The sequence below is a fragment of the Euleptes europaea genome, chromosome 6 (assembly GCF_029931775.1).
Source record: "Euleptes europaea isolate rEulEur1 chromosome 6, rEulEur1.hap1, whole genome shotgun sequence".
Taxonomy (NCBI): domain Eukaryota; kingdom Metazoa; phylum Chordata; class Lepidosauria; order Squamata; family Sphaerodactylidae; genus Euleptes; species Euleptes europaea.
The window spans coordinates 69,806,071-69,824,079 of NC_079317.1; the positions used below are offsets into that span (position 1 = coordinate 69,806,071).

The following is an 18,009-nucleotide window of genomic DNA, read 5'->3' on the forward strand; positions in this document are numbered from 1 at the left end:
ATGTATCAAGATTTTTAAAAATTTACATCTCTGGCTTATGGCCACTTTGTGGGCAAAAAGACTAACGCTGAATTTGCAGGAATGACAAGTTAATGGGAAGGAGAGAAATGTAAGAAAAAATAATGTTATCAAAAATGTGAGGGAAGATGATGGCTACATATATGCAGCATTAATCAGCATTTAAGATGTTAAAAATAAAGGTTGTGTGTGTATGGCAGGGAGAGGAGGAAGAAGGTTTATTGGTGGAAAGAGGTGGTCACTCAGAGGTTTTACTTCAGGATGTTTTTATTCTTACTTTTTGCAATGTTTTTTCTATATTGCTTGGCTACTTTATTCCTTGTTGTGCACTTTTTTAAATTAAAGACTGTTGCTGAACCATCAGTAGTCTGATGACTGCAGAGCGATGTACGAGCCCAAGTCTTTCCCCACAATGAAAGTTTTACCAAATACTATAGAGTCATAAGAACATAAGAAAAGCCATGCTGGATCAGACCAAGTTCTGTCAAGTCTAGCGGTCTGTTCACACAGTGGCCAACCAGGTGGAACTGTGCTTTGGAACAACCTAATATAATAGGCAAGCTCCTCTGATACTGGAGAGAATAGGTATGCATCATGACTAGTATCCATTTTTACTAGTAGCCATAAATAGCCCTCTCCTCCATGAACATGTCCACTCCCCTCTTAAAGCCTTCCAAGTTGACAGCCATCACCACATCCTGGGGCAGGGAGTTCCACAATTTAACTATGTGTTGCGTGAAGAAATTTTATCAGTTTTGAATCTGGGCCGTGGCTCAGTGGTAGAGCATCTGCTTGGCATGCAGAAGGTCCCAGGTTCAATCCCCGGCATCTCCAGTTAAAGGGACCAGGCACATAGGTGATGTGAAGGACCTCTGCCTGAGACCCTGGAGAGCCGCTGCCACCTCTGAGTAGACAATACTGACTTTGATGGACCAAGGGTCTGATTCAGTATAAGACAGCTTCATGTGTTCATGTGTTCAGCTTCAGCAGATGACCCCACCTTCTAGTATTATGAGAGAGGGAGAAAATGTTCTCTCTGTCCACTCTCTCCATACCATGCATAATTTTATAGACTTCTATCACGTCTTCCCTTAACTTCTTTCTTTCCAAGCTAAACAGCCCTATGCGTTTCAACTGCTCCTCATAGGGCAGTTGCTGTAGCAGTGGGAACCCACAAGGACTTGCAGGGGGCTTCTCATTTCCCCCTCCCCCAGTATTTCCTCCACTATTTCCTCTATCCCTTCCCTTAGAGCCCCCATAGCTTATCACTTGTTTCTGCCTCCTTCTCTCCTTCCCACCCATCAACAAAACCGACCATTATTGCCCTTCCTGCCTTCTCTACCTGACCTCTGCCTGGGAAAACTATGACCCAGTTGCGTGGTGCTGGTTGCCAGGCCTAGTCCAGTTGCATAGTGAAGAACCTGCAAGGACTTGCAAGCATCACCTCTTTTTCCACTGTATCACCTTCTCCACAGTCTTTCCTCTTTCCCTTGTCCTGGCAGTCCCCATATCTTCACCTTCTTTGCTTCCTTTCTCCTTTTCACTCACCAACAGCCCTATTATTATCTGCCCCGCATCTTTAGTTACATTTCTTATTTATGCCCCACATTTCTCCCCAATGGGTCCCCAAAGCAGCTTACATCGTTCTCTTCTCCTCCATTGTATCTTCATAAAACCCTATGAGACGGTGAGGGAGAAAGAAAGAAGCAGTCTGCCTAGCCAATTGGCTGGGTGCCATTTTCCTTGTCTTTCATGGGGCTCAGGTGGGCTGTAAGCAGTCTTGCATGGGGCTTGGACGGGTCAAGGCAGGCGGAGCCTCCTTCCTTGCCTCATCTTGTGCTGGGCTTGGGTGAGCCAGGCACAGCCTTGAGTGGGGAAGGCCAAATACCACCACCTCCCTCGCCTCATATGGGACTTCAGCAGGCTGGGCACTGCCTCCTCCCTTGGCTCAAGCAGGGCTCGAGCGGGCTGGGCACTGCTACCTCTCTCACTTCATGTGGGACAGTTTCGGTGCTGCTGCCTCAGCCTGCTTCACCTCATGTGGGATGGGTCAATGCTGCAGCCTGCCACACTTTGCATGGGGCATGGGGCATGGTGGGCACCAGTGCCTCCCTCACCTCACATGCCGCTCAGGTGGGGTGGTCTAGGTACCACAGTTAGAATTCTTGTGTCTGCTTGGTTAGGGTACTGATTGCAGTCTCTTCTTGAGAAGGCAGCAATTACATCCCAGATCAAGAAAGCATCCTTATGAAACCAAACACAGATAACCTCCAACCAATTATTTGAGAAGCACATGGTATGCACCAACTTCAAACTTTCCTGAATGAGACACTTCCTTGGTCTCTTTCAGCCTTGCTTTCAACTAGGGTTGTCCAGAGAAATTCTCTTAATTCTCCCTGAAATCCAACAATCCATTTCTTTCCCTCCTTTTAGAGATTTGGAGCCAGTTTCCAATCATTTCCCTTTTGATCAAAGAGAAATTCAATGAGAAGAGAGGTTCTGTAAAATTTCAGCATTTCCCTCTATTGATGCTCAGAGGCAGGCGATGTCTTCTGAAATCCTCCTGTACTTATATTAGAGCACCACCCTGTGGTGTGTAACATAAAACAACTGCAAGGACTGAAGTTACAAAAAGACATACTGATTTATTCAAAGACAAATCAAAGAGAAATGAGAAATTCCTCTTTTAACAAAGAATTTATTTACTTAAAACATTTATTAGTTGCATTTTTTCCCTTGCAGAACTCAAGGCAGCTTATAACATGATTATAAAAGACACCTTAAAAACAATATAAATAATAATAATAATACACTTAGAAGGTCACAATTTAGATTTAAAAACTCCAATGAGGACTGCTAATAAACGAGAAAGCAGTCAAAAGCAGTCCTAAATAAAGCTATCCTCAACTGCCTGCTGAAGATCAACAGTGAGGGGGCCAGGCGCACCTCCCTTGGGAGGTTGCTCCATAATCATGGAGCTGCCACCTGAAAGGCCTTCTCTTTGATCAGTGGGACAGTTAGGAGGGTCTTTTTCTGTGATCTTAATCCCTGGATAGGTATGTATGGAAGATACCCTGGACCAAGCCATGTAGGGCTTTAAAGGACAAAACCAGCACCTTGAATTGGGCTCGGGAGCGGATTGGTAACCAGTATAATTGCTATAGTATCAGGGTCATATGCTACCAGTAGCTGGCAGTGACCAGCAGTCTAGCTGCCACATTCTGCTGTAGTTGCAGCTTCCGAACACTCTTGAAGGGTAGCTGCAAGCAGAGCATATTGCAGTAGTCCAGTCTCGATGGATCTAAGACATGGATCACTGTGACTAGATCTGACTGACACAGGAACGGATGCAGCCGACACATTAGCTGGAGCTGGGCAAAAGCACTGTTGAGCCACTGCAGCCACCTGGTTTTCTGAGGTGACCACTGTGTCAAGCAGCACCCCCAAGCTGCAAACCTGGCTTTTCAAGGGGAGTAATAACCTCATCCAAGACCAGGAAGGTCTCTCAAGTCCCTGGTCTGCCTTTCTACTAACCCGGAGAACCTCTGTCTTGTCAGGATTAAGTTTCATCTTGTGCACCCTCATCCAGCCCATTACTGACTTAAAACACTGGTTCAGAACATCAACAGCATCCTCGGAATTAGGTAGAAAAGAAAGGTAGAGCTGGTATCATCAGCATATTGGTGAAACCACAGCCCATACCTCCATGGTGCCCACGGGAATCACATTAGGGACCCCTGTCAATCGTATCAAAGGCCACTGATAGATCCAGCAGAACTCACAGGGTCACATTCTTGTCAGGATACAGATTTCAAATTGTCCGAAATTACTTTTCTGTACAGTGCAGGGAGAGTCTCACAATTTTCATCAAGAGCCACGTAGTGCTTGAGATGCTCACATTCATTTAAAAGGTCATCATAATTCAGGTCTTTGTGATACATATTAGCCAGATATTCACACTTTTTCTTTGGTGCATCAGAAGCAATGGTTTTCAATTCACTGAAGAAAGAAAACAGATTTCCAATCTGTGAATAAGCCTGTGCACGTTTTGTCAGTTCAAAGATTAGAGTGTCCAGAATAGGGAGAAAAGTTTCCACCCTGAACTTTTCAGTTTTACTGAGAAGTACCTCTTCTGATCCATCATATATACTAAGACGCACACTTCGTTTTCGTTCCCGTTTTTTCCCATCGCTGTAATCTGTATCTGGACACATACTCCTGGTTTTGAATTCATATTCACTAAATTTGTCTCTAGTTTCCAGAAGATAGGTTTTCATAGACTCAAAATGATTCGTGGCAACAAAGATGTTCACATCCTTTGATTGCAGGACCTTGCTTGTTTTGTTCATTCTTTCTAGCATGTCATTCCAAAGAATTGTGAGAAAAATTGTTTCCAGGTTTTCCATTTTTTTTGCTCAATCCTTCTGCCTCTCGCCTTGTATTCACTTGCTGTTCATTGTCAGCTGATAGAGAATTCAGTGCAGGTTTTATTTTCTCGAAACCCCCATACAGAGCACGAACAGCATCAAACTGTGCTGACCATCGTGTGTCAGACAGACGCTTGACCACAAAATATTTTCCTACAGATGATGTCAATACATTCCAGTGATGAGAAGAACCAGCAAAAAATGAATACAGATGCTGAACAAAGTCAAAGAATTTTACAGTCTGTAGACAACACTGCTGCTTTTACTCCCACCAAGTTCAGGCTGTGTCCATCACAGGGGACATAGATGGCAAACTCATTGAGTTGATGAATCCATGTTTGCAATCCAGTATATCATCCAGACACATTTGAGGCATTATCGTATGACTGACCACGGCAGTTTGATAGTGGAATGTTGTTCTCATTAAGAAAATCCACAACAGTGTCTGTTAGATCCTTTGCTCCATGAGAAAAGATGGGGATGAACGTCAAGATATGTTCCACAGGCTTACAGCCTTTAATATAACGGACAGTAAATGTCAGTTGATCTGTGTGTGAGATGTCTGGTACTACACTTATTGAATAATACTTTGACTCTTTTACTTCTTCAAGAATAGTACAAAGAACCTGTTGTCCCATTAATTCAATAAATTCCTCACAAATATTTGCAGATAAATATGACTGATTCCCTTTTCCAGGATTTCCATACATTTTGAGACGTTCTTCCAAGAAAGGGTCAAAAACACTCAGCAGCTCTAGTATATCTAAATAGTTGCCATTTTTTGCTGACCCAATAATCTGATTTTCTCCACAAATGGCAAACCTCTGGAGGCAAGAAAGCGAATTACAGAAACCACACGTGTCAATACTTTATGCCAATATTCCTGCTCTGAGCAATGTTGCTCAAGTAATAAAGAATCTACACTTCCAGTTTCTTTATGCCTTATCAAATATGCTGTCATGCACTTTCGATGTTCTTCTCCATTTTCATGTTCTACAATAACATTGCTGTGCTTCCAGTACCTACAGTAGGTCTAATGTTAGTAATGTCAACTAAGTTTAAGTGATGTAACATATACACTAAATTACGTTATACAGCACGAGATCCATACACATAGGCCTACTTGCAAGTGAGGTGGCACTATGGCAGAGGTGACTGCAATACTAACCCAGGGATACTAAATCAGAGACAAATCACAATGTCCATTTGTAACCCAATAACATTGCAGCAAATATTATTTTATAGTTTAGTATAGTCTAGACTACTGTGTAGTAGTATTTATTTATGGCAAGTCACTTAACATACACAGATTAGCATAGGGCAAGTGCCCATCGGGCCCATGCGTTAAGATGGCCCAGACTGCTAGTGTCTTGATTTCTGCAGGGCCCTTTCCAGGACTAGTGTGGCCTTTGAGGGAGGACTCATTAGGCATCATTCACCAGGTGACTTGCTGTCACGCAACTTCCATGACTCACCCAGGCCCAGCTACTTGCTACTGTTCAGCATGATATAGGTTTGAATTCCCACTCTGCCATGGAACCTCAATGGGTGACCCTGGGATCAGTCACACATTCTCAGCCTAACTTACCTCATGAGGTTGTAGTTAGGATAAAATGGAGGGGAGAAGAATAATGTAAGCTGCTTTGGGTCCCCATTTTGGAGAAAGGTGCGGTATGAATGAAGTAAATAAATAATATAGCTGAAGATGGGGGATAAATAAAGGCTAGGTTGGTTGGTTGGTTGGTTGGTGGGAAGAAGAGAAGGAAGCATGGAAAGGGGAGAGGACATGGGGGCTTTCAGGGAAGGGAAAGAGGAAATAGTGGGAGAGAGAGAAATGCAATGCTCTCCACAGTCCTTGCAGGTCGCCTGCTTGTTCTGTTCTATTGTATGCTATATTTATAAATATATAAATTTTGCAGAAAAATATGAAAACTAAAACAAACCCGGGGGGTTATATTCCTCCCAGAATTTAAAAAAAGTGTTCACTGCACACGCGCAGAAATGCACCTACCTTTCACAGCTGCCTTCATCCTCCATTAGCCCAGCATGGAGTGCCTACCTCTGGCCCCAACTGGCCCAGTGGAGCACAAGGTGCGCAGCCGCTGCGCTGGTGCAACAGCAGAGCCCAGGGGCTGCTCCGGACCTGTCCACAGCAGGGACAGAGCCCGGGATCCACTGGCAAGCCCCTCTGTGGCAGTGGCAGCACCTGGGAGCCACTCTGGGCCCATCCACGGCAGTGGTGGTGGAGCCCTGTTGCAGCTGGGCTGGAGGGTGTGCAGGGAGGATGCCACCTCCCCCTCCCCTGCGAGTTTCACGGGGGCCTGACTTGTTCTATTTTATTCTGTTCTATTACTACAGACTAACACAACTGCCTGCCTGAATCTATTGATTTATGTGTATTTTGGAAAAATAAAATGCTGTTGCAGTTATGATTTGTCCCTGTTCTCCTCTTGAAGTCTACAATAACATTTTGGTGAGGGGATTTTATATGCAAAAATTAAATGCTATTTTTTGTGTTCAGAGATGTCAAAGTGAAGGTCACATGAAAGTTGTTCCTAAAATGCATGTAAAATCATGCAGGTAGTGCATGCTATAAAATAAACCGCAGCTGCCCTCCTTCCCTTCCTCACTTTCAGTAATGCTTTTGTATTTTTTTTTAGATATGGCAATAGTCTTAAAAGACACAGCATTTTGAAAAATATGCATAGTAGAATTGCTGTATGCTCTCCTTTTTCCTTCCCCGTCATGTGTATAAGATAAAGAAGATGTGTTTTTTGTGATATTAGATAGACCAATGCATACGTTGCTAATTTTATTCACAGTGTTTTTAGATTTTCTTCAGAGCACCCATAGCAACATGGATCCCGCTTGCTTGTGTTGCTGTTAACATAGGATGGTGGGGGGGGGGGGACGACGACAGGGACGGACAACACGTATAAATATTACTGCTTAGCACGTCAGTCTCTTCTTCTCTATCAGCTCCAGCTGACCAAGCTTGTTTCCAGGTCAGCTGTGGTCTATAAAAAGGAATAGGCTGATACAAGACGGGATTGCTGTTTTCACCAGCTCATCCTATGCTGCTGTGTTGGCAGCAACTCAGGTCAAATGGACCCAGGTTGCCGTGAGGGCTGGCAGCGATGTCTCAAAACATCCTCACATTGCAATCTGAAACTATTTATGGCTTCCTAGTCGCAATGAAGCCTCCAAAGCTTCTTTAACCGCTCATGCTTTTATATTCATTTTACACTGGGGACTGTGTGTGTGTGTGTGTGTGTGTTTGTGTGTATTTGTATGGGGGAGGGGCATGCAGGACCAAATGCACTATTGGTATCCAGCACCAGATAATTTAAATTTCTGCCCTGAATTATTTCTGTGTTGCATGTTTTATAGCGGCAGTCTGCACAGCTGGATGATCAGCGTCCAGGGAAATGCAAGCAATCAAGTGCAGGGTCTGTATTAATCTTGAAGTTGTTAATTACTAGGATCATCCACTCATTCCTCTGCTCGTGGAGGGGGCTATAAATAGACACCTGTCCCCAGCCCAACAGCGGCAGATCCTGTCCTTCATGTTACATTATTTACTCCAGGAATCACCTTAGGTCTTACTCAACTGCAACCTTCAGTTTAACATTCTGTATATGAATCACATAGGATTATACTTTAATTCTAGTCTCCTGTTGCTGCAGAGGAGGTCACTGAAAATCCATACCAAATAATTCACAAATGGTTAGCCAGACAGTATTTTGGAAGAAGTTAATGGACTTCGGTGTTGTCATTCATATCCTTTGCTTCTCCTACAACAAGCCTTGTAGTTCAGTTTCAAAGCTTCTATGGGACTATGTGTGATTTTCTAATTGTTGTTGTTTTTAATTCATCTGCTGACAACATTGGGGGGGATTTACATACTTCATTCTTTAGCATCTCTAATGTAGCACTCTCAATTAAAACCTAATGTGATGTGACTAAGTAATTGAATTACACAAACTAGGGATGCCATCTTCCAGGTGGGGCCTAGTATTCTCCTGGAATTACAGCTGATCTCCTGATTACAAAGAGTAGTTCCCCTGGAGGAAATGGCAATTTTGGAGGACAATTATGGAATCATATCCCCTCTGAGCTCCCTCCTCTCCCCCAAACTCCCCAGGTTCCTTCCCAAAATCTCCAGGAATTTCCCAAGCCAGAGTTGGCAACCCTAGCACACACACACAGTTTAGGATTTAACATGTTACCAATACTCCCCCCCCCCGCTTTGATACTTCATTGCAGCATTGGCACAAATACAGCATATGGTCCTAGTCTTGAATGCCATACAAACACATTTAAATCAAGGTGTCCCCCCCGCCAGAGCCCCTATTGTGGACCTAGTTTTTTTTCTGCTGCCTGAGTCATGATTTTTTTTAATATTGAGGAACAGAAAGTGATGAATTATATGATCCTTTTTTGTCCGTACAGCTTGATTGAACTGAGAGAAGTCCTATGTGCAGCCCAAGGTCTGAATTCTCTATGAGACAGTTGAGTGAACTAGGTAGGGTCATGCTGTCATTGTAAAGAGTAGTTCAGGGTTCATTGCAATCAGAGGGAGGAAGAGAAAGCATGTTTTGGAAGGCTCCCCTTCTATTCTCCTCCTCCCTTAAGACCAGAATATTTCCTGCTCCCTTAAAACTAGACCTTAGTCCTCAATCTAAGGGAAGTGGAATGATCTTAAAGTCTTCTAAGTTAGTTATAAGAATTGAATCATGGACCTTATTCATGAAAATTTTGTGCTCTCATTCCTTCCAGGGAAGTGCAACCCCATCCAGAACAGGCAACACCTTAAATTCTGGGTTAGGCCTTCCACTCACTGGTAGAACTTCAACCTTAAGCTTATTAGCCCACATCCACTCCAGAACTGCCTCCAGACTGCCTGTTCAGGGTTTCCACGGGCTCCCTTGGATCAGCTGGAAGTGTGAGATAGAGCTGAGTGTCATTCACATGTTGATGATAACCCAGTCCAAATCTCCAGATGACCTCACCCAGCAGTTTCATGTAGATGTTAAAGAGCAAAGGACCACACACACCAAAGGCCACAGAAGTGAGCAGCAGTCCCAAAGCACCATCTCCTGAAAGCTATCCCCCTGGTAGGACCAGAAGCACTGGGATACTGCGCCTTCCATTTTCAGCCCCCCAAAAGCAAGAAGGATACTATGATCAGTGCTATCAAAACCCTCTGAGAGGTCCAGGAGAATCAATAGAGTTGTACCCCCTCTGTCTTATCTCCCAGCACAGGTCATCCATCAGGGCAACCAGGATTGTTTCAGTCCCATCCCTAGGCCTAAAATCAGATTGGAAAAGATCCAAACAATCCATTTCATCCAAGAAGGCTTGATGCCACAACCCATTCACCTTACTCATGAATGGGACAATGGAGACTGGCCGATAGTTATTGAGATCTCCTGGGTCCAGAGTAGGCATCTTTATAAGTGAATGCACCACAGCCTGTTTCAAGGCTCGGGCAACCACCCCTTCTCTAAAGGAGGCGTTCACTACCTCTTGGACCAGTCAGCCTTCACCTCCCATGGCAGATTTAAGTAGCCAAGAATAGCAGAGTTCATACAAGCAGGTGATAGGCCTCAAACTTTGAAGGATCCCGTCCACATCCTCAAACTGAATAAACTGAAAAGTATCTCAGGCAGCTGGACAAGTCAGCACCCTGGCATCATCTGACCATGTCACTGCTAATGTGGAGTCTAAGTAGGAACTGGATGCAAAAGATTTTATCTGCAAAGTGTTGAGGCAAATGTCACAGCAGGCCACTAAGCAGTGCACCTCCTCTTGCAGGCCCGATCTGACCTTTGAGAAAAGCTCCACTAGTTTATTATTGTTGTTGTTGTTGATTAAACTTGAATCCCGCTCTCTATCTCGGCCAAAGCCAGGCTCAGAGCGGCTGATATCAATACGGGATAATACATAAACACAACGGCGTACAATTAAAATTCAGATTCAAATATCTAGCAATAAAATTCCAAGAATGAAAACAAATCAAATCAAATGGCACTTATTTGTCAGTGCACAGGACCATGACGGATCCAGGGGGAAAGCAGGGAGAATCCCCAATTAATGTCTCAGTGAGACAAGCAGATAAAGAAGCGGGGTGGGAGGCCAGCTAAGATGGAAACTGTTGCTGTCCTCAACCATAGGCCTGGCGGAACATCTCAGTCTTACACTTTGCATATGCAATGGTGGTGGGAAAGGGTTGTTTTTTGCCACCATCCTTGCCATGGAGCGTGCTTAAAAAGAGCTTTCGCCCATTTCTGATTGGATTTGTCCTGAGTCTTCTTCCACTATTGCTTTAGCCGACTTTCTTGCCTTTTCATTGCCCACTGCTAGGGCTCCCAGCTCTGGTTTGGGAAATACCAGGAGATTTTGGGGGTAGAGCCTGAGGAGGGCAGGGTTTGAGGAAGGGGAACTTCAGTGGGGTGTAATTCCATGGAGTTCACCTTCCAAAGGGACCCTTTTCTCTAAGTGAACTGATCTCTGTCGCCTGGAGATCAGTTGTAATAATGGGAGATCTCCAGCCACCACCTGGAGGCTGGCAACCCTACTCATAGCCCCTCAGTAAACCAATGGCTACCTGGGCTCTAACACTTGAGAGAAGATGCCTGGGAACAATTGTGTTACCACCTGGGTCATTTTCTCATTCCAGAGCTCAACCAGGGCATTGACAGAAGCACCAGCCATATCAACAGGAAAATCCCCTTGAGCTGCCAGAAAGACATTCAGATCTATCTAGTTCTGGGGGCAGATCATTTTAATAGATCCTTCACCCCTGTACTGTCTTGGTATCCCTGTAAGTCTAAACCTGAGCAAATAGAGATCTGTTCATGATGGAAACATCATAAAATCTTTCACCTTCTGATCGCATTCATCCACCCAGAACAAAACACCAGATCAAGAGTGTGAGCTGCACAATGTGTAGGACCAGTTATTTGTGTGAGTTGCCAATATGACATTGTTGTGGATGACAGTCAGATAGCCAGATAGAACTTTATAGTTATGAAGATGGACTAGCAAGATGGAGCCCCAAATCCTGGCAAATCCTAGGAACAGCTTCATATCACCGGATAGAATTGGTCTTACAACCCAGAGAGAAAACATGGCTTCTCTTTGATTGTGTTAACACCTCTCTATTGGAGAGACCTGGTTCTGGCGGGCTTGGGCTCCAGAACCTGGCATCCAGATTGGTTAATGCCCTCTGAGCATATGTGGGGGGGGGGCTGAAAAGGAGATGTCCCTTTGTGTACAGAGCATGTGGCAAAGAAAGAGAGTGGGGTCGTGTTCACCTGTTAGAGAAGGTGGAGTGTGGAATGTGAAAGGCAGAATCACACACCCAACAGCTAGCCTCCAGCTGGGTCAGATACTCAAGAACTATAAGTTACACTTAGCTAGTAATCTTTTCCATGTTCTGCTACTTTGGTAGCCTGCATATTAGTACTGGTAGCCTGCATATTAGTACTTAGTACATATTAGTATAGTACTCTTTGATCTGTGCCTGGTAGTAATAAAGCTGTTTTGTTAAGAAGCATTGCCAGGATTCCTCACATGCCCGAGGCCTCTCCCCTAACACTACAAAGTGTACCTCTGAGCTGCTGTATCTCTGGGCCTCCAGCAGGGGGTGCATGAAATAACCAAGGGGGGTGGCAGCCATACTGAAGAATTATAAAATCCTGCCTAATGGGAGTTGGAGTGTCCCTGCCTTCTTGTAGGTCCATGTGCTGGTGAGGGGATCTGGCTGGGAGGACTGAGGCGATTGGGTCAATCATATTGTCTCAGACTAGCCTACTTCGCAGGGTTGCTCTGAGGATAAAAGGGGAGAACTGTGTAAGTAACTGTGTAAGTCACCCTGAGGAATAGTGGGATTTAAAAAATTCACTACCTAAACACCTATGGGATTTATACTGGAGCAGGGGATGGGGAAGAAAAGGGGGGATGGAAAGAGAGAACCTTAACACTTTTCTTTCCAACACTTCACAAGGCCAGTTTAAATCCAATTGCACTAAAATCTCATTGACACCAATCAGGAATGAGAGGCAGGAAAGTCTGGCCCTATCTACCAGCCAGAGACCAACAGTTTCTGGCAACTAGCCCCTTTTCTCTCTCAGAGAAAGTCCTGTTATAATTGCCAACTGCTGCCTGGATTTCTGGCAAAGGGTACTGGCTATTTTTGGTCCAGTCGTTGAATGTTTGGGAAAGATCCATTATTCCTTACCCCCTTTTCATTCATCTTACACCAGTATTTAAAACAAGGGTGTGTGAATGGGTGCAGGATTGCAGCTTTAGGTGATTAGTTCTATGAGCACTAATGGCATTCAATGTCCTTACAGGATGGATTCCAGTATTTTCTTGAATTTCTGCGGTAATTGCATACCTGACTTGCTTTCCATTATTACTAAAGCAATAGTTTCATGCTACTTCACCACCATATTTTGTATCAGTTCCTGACTATAAAAAGAATATGCCTTAGTATGCAACAGAAACTATTTTGTGCTGGAGAGCTGTACAGTAATGAGTTTTTAAAACGTCTTTCCAATTAAATGTACAACTATAATTGTATTTGATGTACATAATTTAAAAAATGAAAAAAGCAGCTGGGAAATGTTTCTGTCATAATTTACCATGCCAGTTAAAACTTAAACTAGATCTCTTCTATGAATAACTGGATTTTAGAACACAGAAATCCTCAAGGCAAGAGTCACTGTCACAGATATTTTAAGAGACTGCCTGTAAAAAAAAAAAATTAGAATCCAGTGTCTGTATTTTAAAGCAACCTGCTCATTAGCATTTCATGGAGCTAGCTTTCAGGAAGGCACAATCATTTTTTTTCATGGGAAAAGGTGCTCATGAACATCCATGCCTTGTTACTATTTAAATTATGCAGATTCTTGATGCTGTGAAAATTTGTGCTGATGACGCCAAGGCAGCTGCACGTTGTTAGCATTGTAGGCTGTCAGATGGTCATGTGGGATCCTTGCAGCATGCAACACTCGATAGGATTGAAAAAGGACTTTTGATGCAAGGCATAGCTCCTGAATATATTTGTGCCTTTTAGCTACTTCACACGGCAAACAGAATCTTAACTTTTACATCTCAAAAATGCTGCCTCATTTTTCTTCTGGCTGGTTTCATTTTGGCTTCGCCAGAAAATGCATCTGGTATATCCACGATTGAGGAGTTTATTCATGCTACTGTCTTTCAGTTCACTTTCTTTTCTTTTCAGACTCCTAGCTAGCACACAGATGACATGATCACACGTTTGTTCAGCTACCACCATGCATGGTTTCTCCCTCTGCTTTCTCTGCATTATTCCCTCCGTTAAGTTGCCCTGTCATGTTCTCCCTTGCCATTAAGCCTTGTCTTTGTCTCCTTCCTCCTTCTCTTTTTTGCTGTTATCTTTTTCCGATGTTTGGTTACCGCAATATTATTTGATTAACGGGCTGTGATGATGATGAACCTGCACACTGGAGGAGCAGCTACTACAGTGGTGATGAAGGGATGTAATAATGGTCGCTATCCTCGGAATTCTCTCTACAGTGACTGCATCATAGAAGAAAAGGCAGTGGTCCTGCAGAAAAAAGACAATGAAGGATTTGGGTTTGTGCTCAGAGGGGCCAAAGGTATGTGGATTTTATATGTCTGTGCGATTGGGTGAATGCCTATGTAAAAAATGGGATGCATTCTGAAAATAAACAGGAATTATGCTTGATGCATTTGGTTGCTAGACAACAGTGCTCTCTGTGCAGCAGTACTGACATGGATTTTACTGGTTTCTGATTGAGCAGTTTTGAGGGTGTGTGTGTGTTTCTGTGTGAGTGTATATGTTTTAATGTTGAAAAACAGAACAGGTCTGTACAGTAATTCTAAAAGGGTAGTTGCTTGGAAATTTCCTATGCACAGTTTAGCCAAACTGTAAGCATCCTGGCTGAAAAAATCACATTTTCAAATGTTGCATTGGAAGTATTAATCTATTAAAATCAGTTGCCGAGAGACGAGGCGTGTTGGTGTCTTGCTTGAAATAGGTTTGTGGCTTGTTAATGGAAACTGCTGCAGTTTTCGTATGAAAACTGATCGTTTTATACCTTCAGAAGCTGCATGTATGTTGAATGGCCTTCAATATGTGTTCTGTTTGAGGGCTGCTTTGCTTCCTGTGTTAAAATGTGCCAAGGTTTTCCTTATGTCAGAACCTTTTTCTGTAGTCTTTTGTTAAAGATTAGGTGTATATTTAATGTTCTGGATGCTATTATTTATGTATTTCATTTTTAAAAGTGGTGGTATGTCCCCATTCATGCCATAACACCCCTCTATTGCTGATGGGCTTTCCCTTATACTGCCTGGCTTCAAGGAAGGGCTAACCCATATGGCTTATGGAGGATTCTCCATACCCTTCCTCTGAAATACCATTTTTATTGTTACTCACTAGAATGGTGAACCCCTATTGGCCTTCCATAGCTATGTAATGGTGTTGGATTAGCCCTACTGGCTAAATGCATGTTTGGTGGGGTCTTCTGGAAACCCAGTGACTTCATCACTGTGTCATTCAGCTGGCTCTGAGCTATCTATGCAGCAATCAGAAGAGAGTCCCTTTTTATGTATGTTAATTTCCCAAGGACCTTTCCAGCTCCTGAGATGAAATATCCAACTGCCATTTTTATCCATGTGATAATCTTTTAATGTAATAGGGGTTTGACACTTTTTCAGAATATACATCTATAAACTGTGCATAAGATCATATACTGCTATACAAATAAATACACTACCATACAAATAAATGTAATCGTTTCATGCCATTTCTAGCTATATATAGATGGGACTGAGCATTTGAAATACCTTTTTTTCCCCATGCACCTTCCTAAGAAGTAGGGATATGATTTCTAACATCCATTCCTTTTCCACTAAATTGTTTGCTTTATGATTGTTGTTGTTGTTGTTGTTATTTATGTAGCAGTTAAAACCCTAAGCTTCAGTCATTTGCTGACCAGATATTAATTCCAAGAGATGATTCATATGCAAGAAAAAGATTATAGGAAATAGGAAGTGGAGTGTATTTCTTATTTCTTAGTGTACTTTTGTCCTGCATTGATCATTTCATGAAATTATTTTCCTCAATTATGCTAGTTTTTCTTTATTAATAAAATGACACTTGTTATTCCCAAAGCTGATACGCCAATTGAAGAATTCACCCCAACTCCAGCCTTTCCTGCTTTGCAGTATTTGGAATCAGTGGATGAAGGCGGGGTAGCATGGCAAGCTGGCTTGAGAACTGGAGACTTTTTGATCGAGGTAGGAGAATTTAGAGCATGTTTAAAGGAAATGATGCTTTCTGTCCTGGAAAATGCTATGTTCCAGTTAATTTGCAAGTTTCACTGAAGGCTTAAACTGGGGCCTTTGACTACTGGTGGTCAGCAGTTTGTTACTACTCAAGTGTACATATTATTTCATGGTTCCATTTTCAATTTATTGACACAAATTGTATTAATAAAAGCGATTCCACCTAAACATTAGGAAGAACTTTCTGACTGTGAGGGCTGTTCGACGGTGGAATGCACTGCCTCGGAGGGTGGTGGAGTCCCCGTCTTTGGAGGTCTTTAAGCAGAGGTTGGATGGCCATCTGTTGGGAGTACTTTGATTGTGGGATCCTGCATGGCAGGGGGTTGGACTGGATGGCCCTTGTGGTCTCTTCCAACCTTGTGAACTTGTAATATAGATGGGAGCAGGATGAGGCTGCAATTTTTTGAGTGTGAGAAAGGTACATAAGGTAGACTCTTTGTAGGTTTTCCTCCTGTAAACTTTTGATTTGAGGATACTTGGAAGGATGTTGGTTGTCTAAAATAACACGCAAGTGGTCGCATGTAATGACTGGGACTGACAGTGCATTGGACATGCAGCAACAGGTGTGTGTGGTGGTGACATACTCTGTGATACTCTGTTGTTTCCTGGCCCCACCACCATGCTCTTGTACAACGTAGCTTTTCGTACATATAGAAAAGATAAAAACCCTAGACTGTTGTTTGTCATAGACAATTAACCTTGAGGAGTGCATCAGGTGGTTAGGTATAAGAGAAATATTAGTGAGAAAGAGATATAAATGCATTTCATAAAGTGGGGAGCAGATTGTCTAGGTGTTTGATGCAAGTCATTGAAAACTATTAGTTTTGTTTACTTATTGGCCTCTGTCATAATTTGCTTAAGAAGGATATTGGAGGTGCTCTGCTGGTGGAAATTCTTACATGGGGCTGTAGTTAGGATGGTGTCCCCTTCAATAGCAAAGAGGTCATCACACATTAGTACAATGATGTATTTATAAACTTGATTTTTGTAGCATATATCTGAGGTATACAAAATTAATTCATCCCATGTGAATGATATTTTGGTATTTCATTTGTCCGCTTTTTAAAGTGGCAATGTTCTTCTCTATATTCATTAGTATAAGATTGGCATTTGTTGAATTTCTGGTGGAGAAGAGTTTATTTTGGGACATATGACATAAAAATGTGGCGTTCATTTATCTTAAGCTGATTAGTTATTAATGCAGCTTCTTTGATCATTACATTGGAATACTGTTCATCTCCCCTCCATTCTTAATAGTAGGCCTCTGAAATACAGTTAATGGTCTTTCTTGTCTATTAGTTTTCATATTGTTTGTTAACCTTATGCATTAACTTAAGAATTTGACTACTCCCATGTTTAGCATGCTCTTAGGTGCCTGCTAAAAACTAGAAGGCTATCAGAAATTGTCTAGTGCAAAATAAAATGTATTATAAGTGTTTTTTTCAGGATGTAGTTCTTGGATAATTGCTTTAGAAGTTTTGTTTGATGGTGACTTTTATATTAGCAGATGACTAGCTATTTAGAAAGCTTCCTTGAGGTTATTGTATTGGAGTCAACGGTTTAACTTTAGGTTTTACAGTATTAAGCTGAAAATAAGTCACAAGCCTTTGAGCCAGCCAGTGCTAATGGTACGACATACCAGTTGGTTCACCAATACACTGGTTGTGATCTAGGCAGCTGCTTGAGATATGTGACTGACATGACTAGTTGGAATGTCTTAATATTACTTTTTTACTTTGAACTGCAGTCCTCCCTGCCAAATCACAAAGTTTCTCATGTGACATGTGTGAGCTACTGTTGAATCACTAGTTCAAAGTTTCCCTGTGTGTATAGAGCTGCTTGCATGGTTCTTTGGATTGTGCGTATGCTACTATGGTAATATTTTTCCAGTGTTGCTAAAAGATGCATAACACAAATATTTTGGATTGGCGAGAATGACATATTAGAAGTTTAAAGTATTTAGGAGACTTTAGGAGACTTTGAATAGGTGTACTTAACTGCAGCAAAGGTCTTTTAACATAAACAGCTGTTTGAATACACATGCTAAGTAGGCAGGATTGATTTAAATCAAGCTTCCCATTTTCAAATTCATAATTTCCTGAGCAAGCATGCATAGTAAGTGGTTGCTATAACAATTAAAACATACTGGTTTGCTACCAAGTAGAATCCAAAACCTTTTTATACAGCCCACATGCATTTGACG

At 42.5% G+C, this 18,009-nt stretch overlaps 1 protein-coding gene across 3 annotated transcripts in view; it reads left to right on the forward strand.

Annotated features, from left to right (window-relative positions):
* SHANK2 (SH3 and multiple ankyrin repeat domains 2) overlaps window positions 1-18,009 on the forward strand; it is a 383,933-nt gene that overhangs the window by 189,514 nt on the left and 176,410 nt on the right. For all 3 annotated transcript variants that reach the window (XM_056850898.1, XM_056850895.1, XM_056850897.1), the window contains 2 exons: window positions 14,013-14,095; window positions 15,634-15,758. In XM_056850898.1, the coding sequence (XP_056706876.1) occupies window positions 14,013-14,095; window positions 15,634-15,758 (208 nt within the window). The remainder of the gene's footprint in view (window positions 1-14,012; window positions 14,096-15,633; window positions 15,759-18,009) is intronic.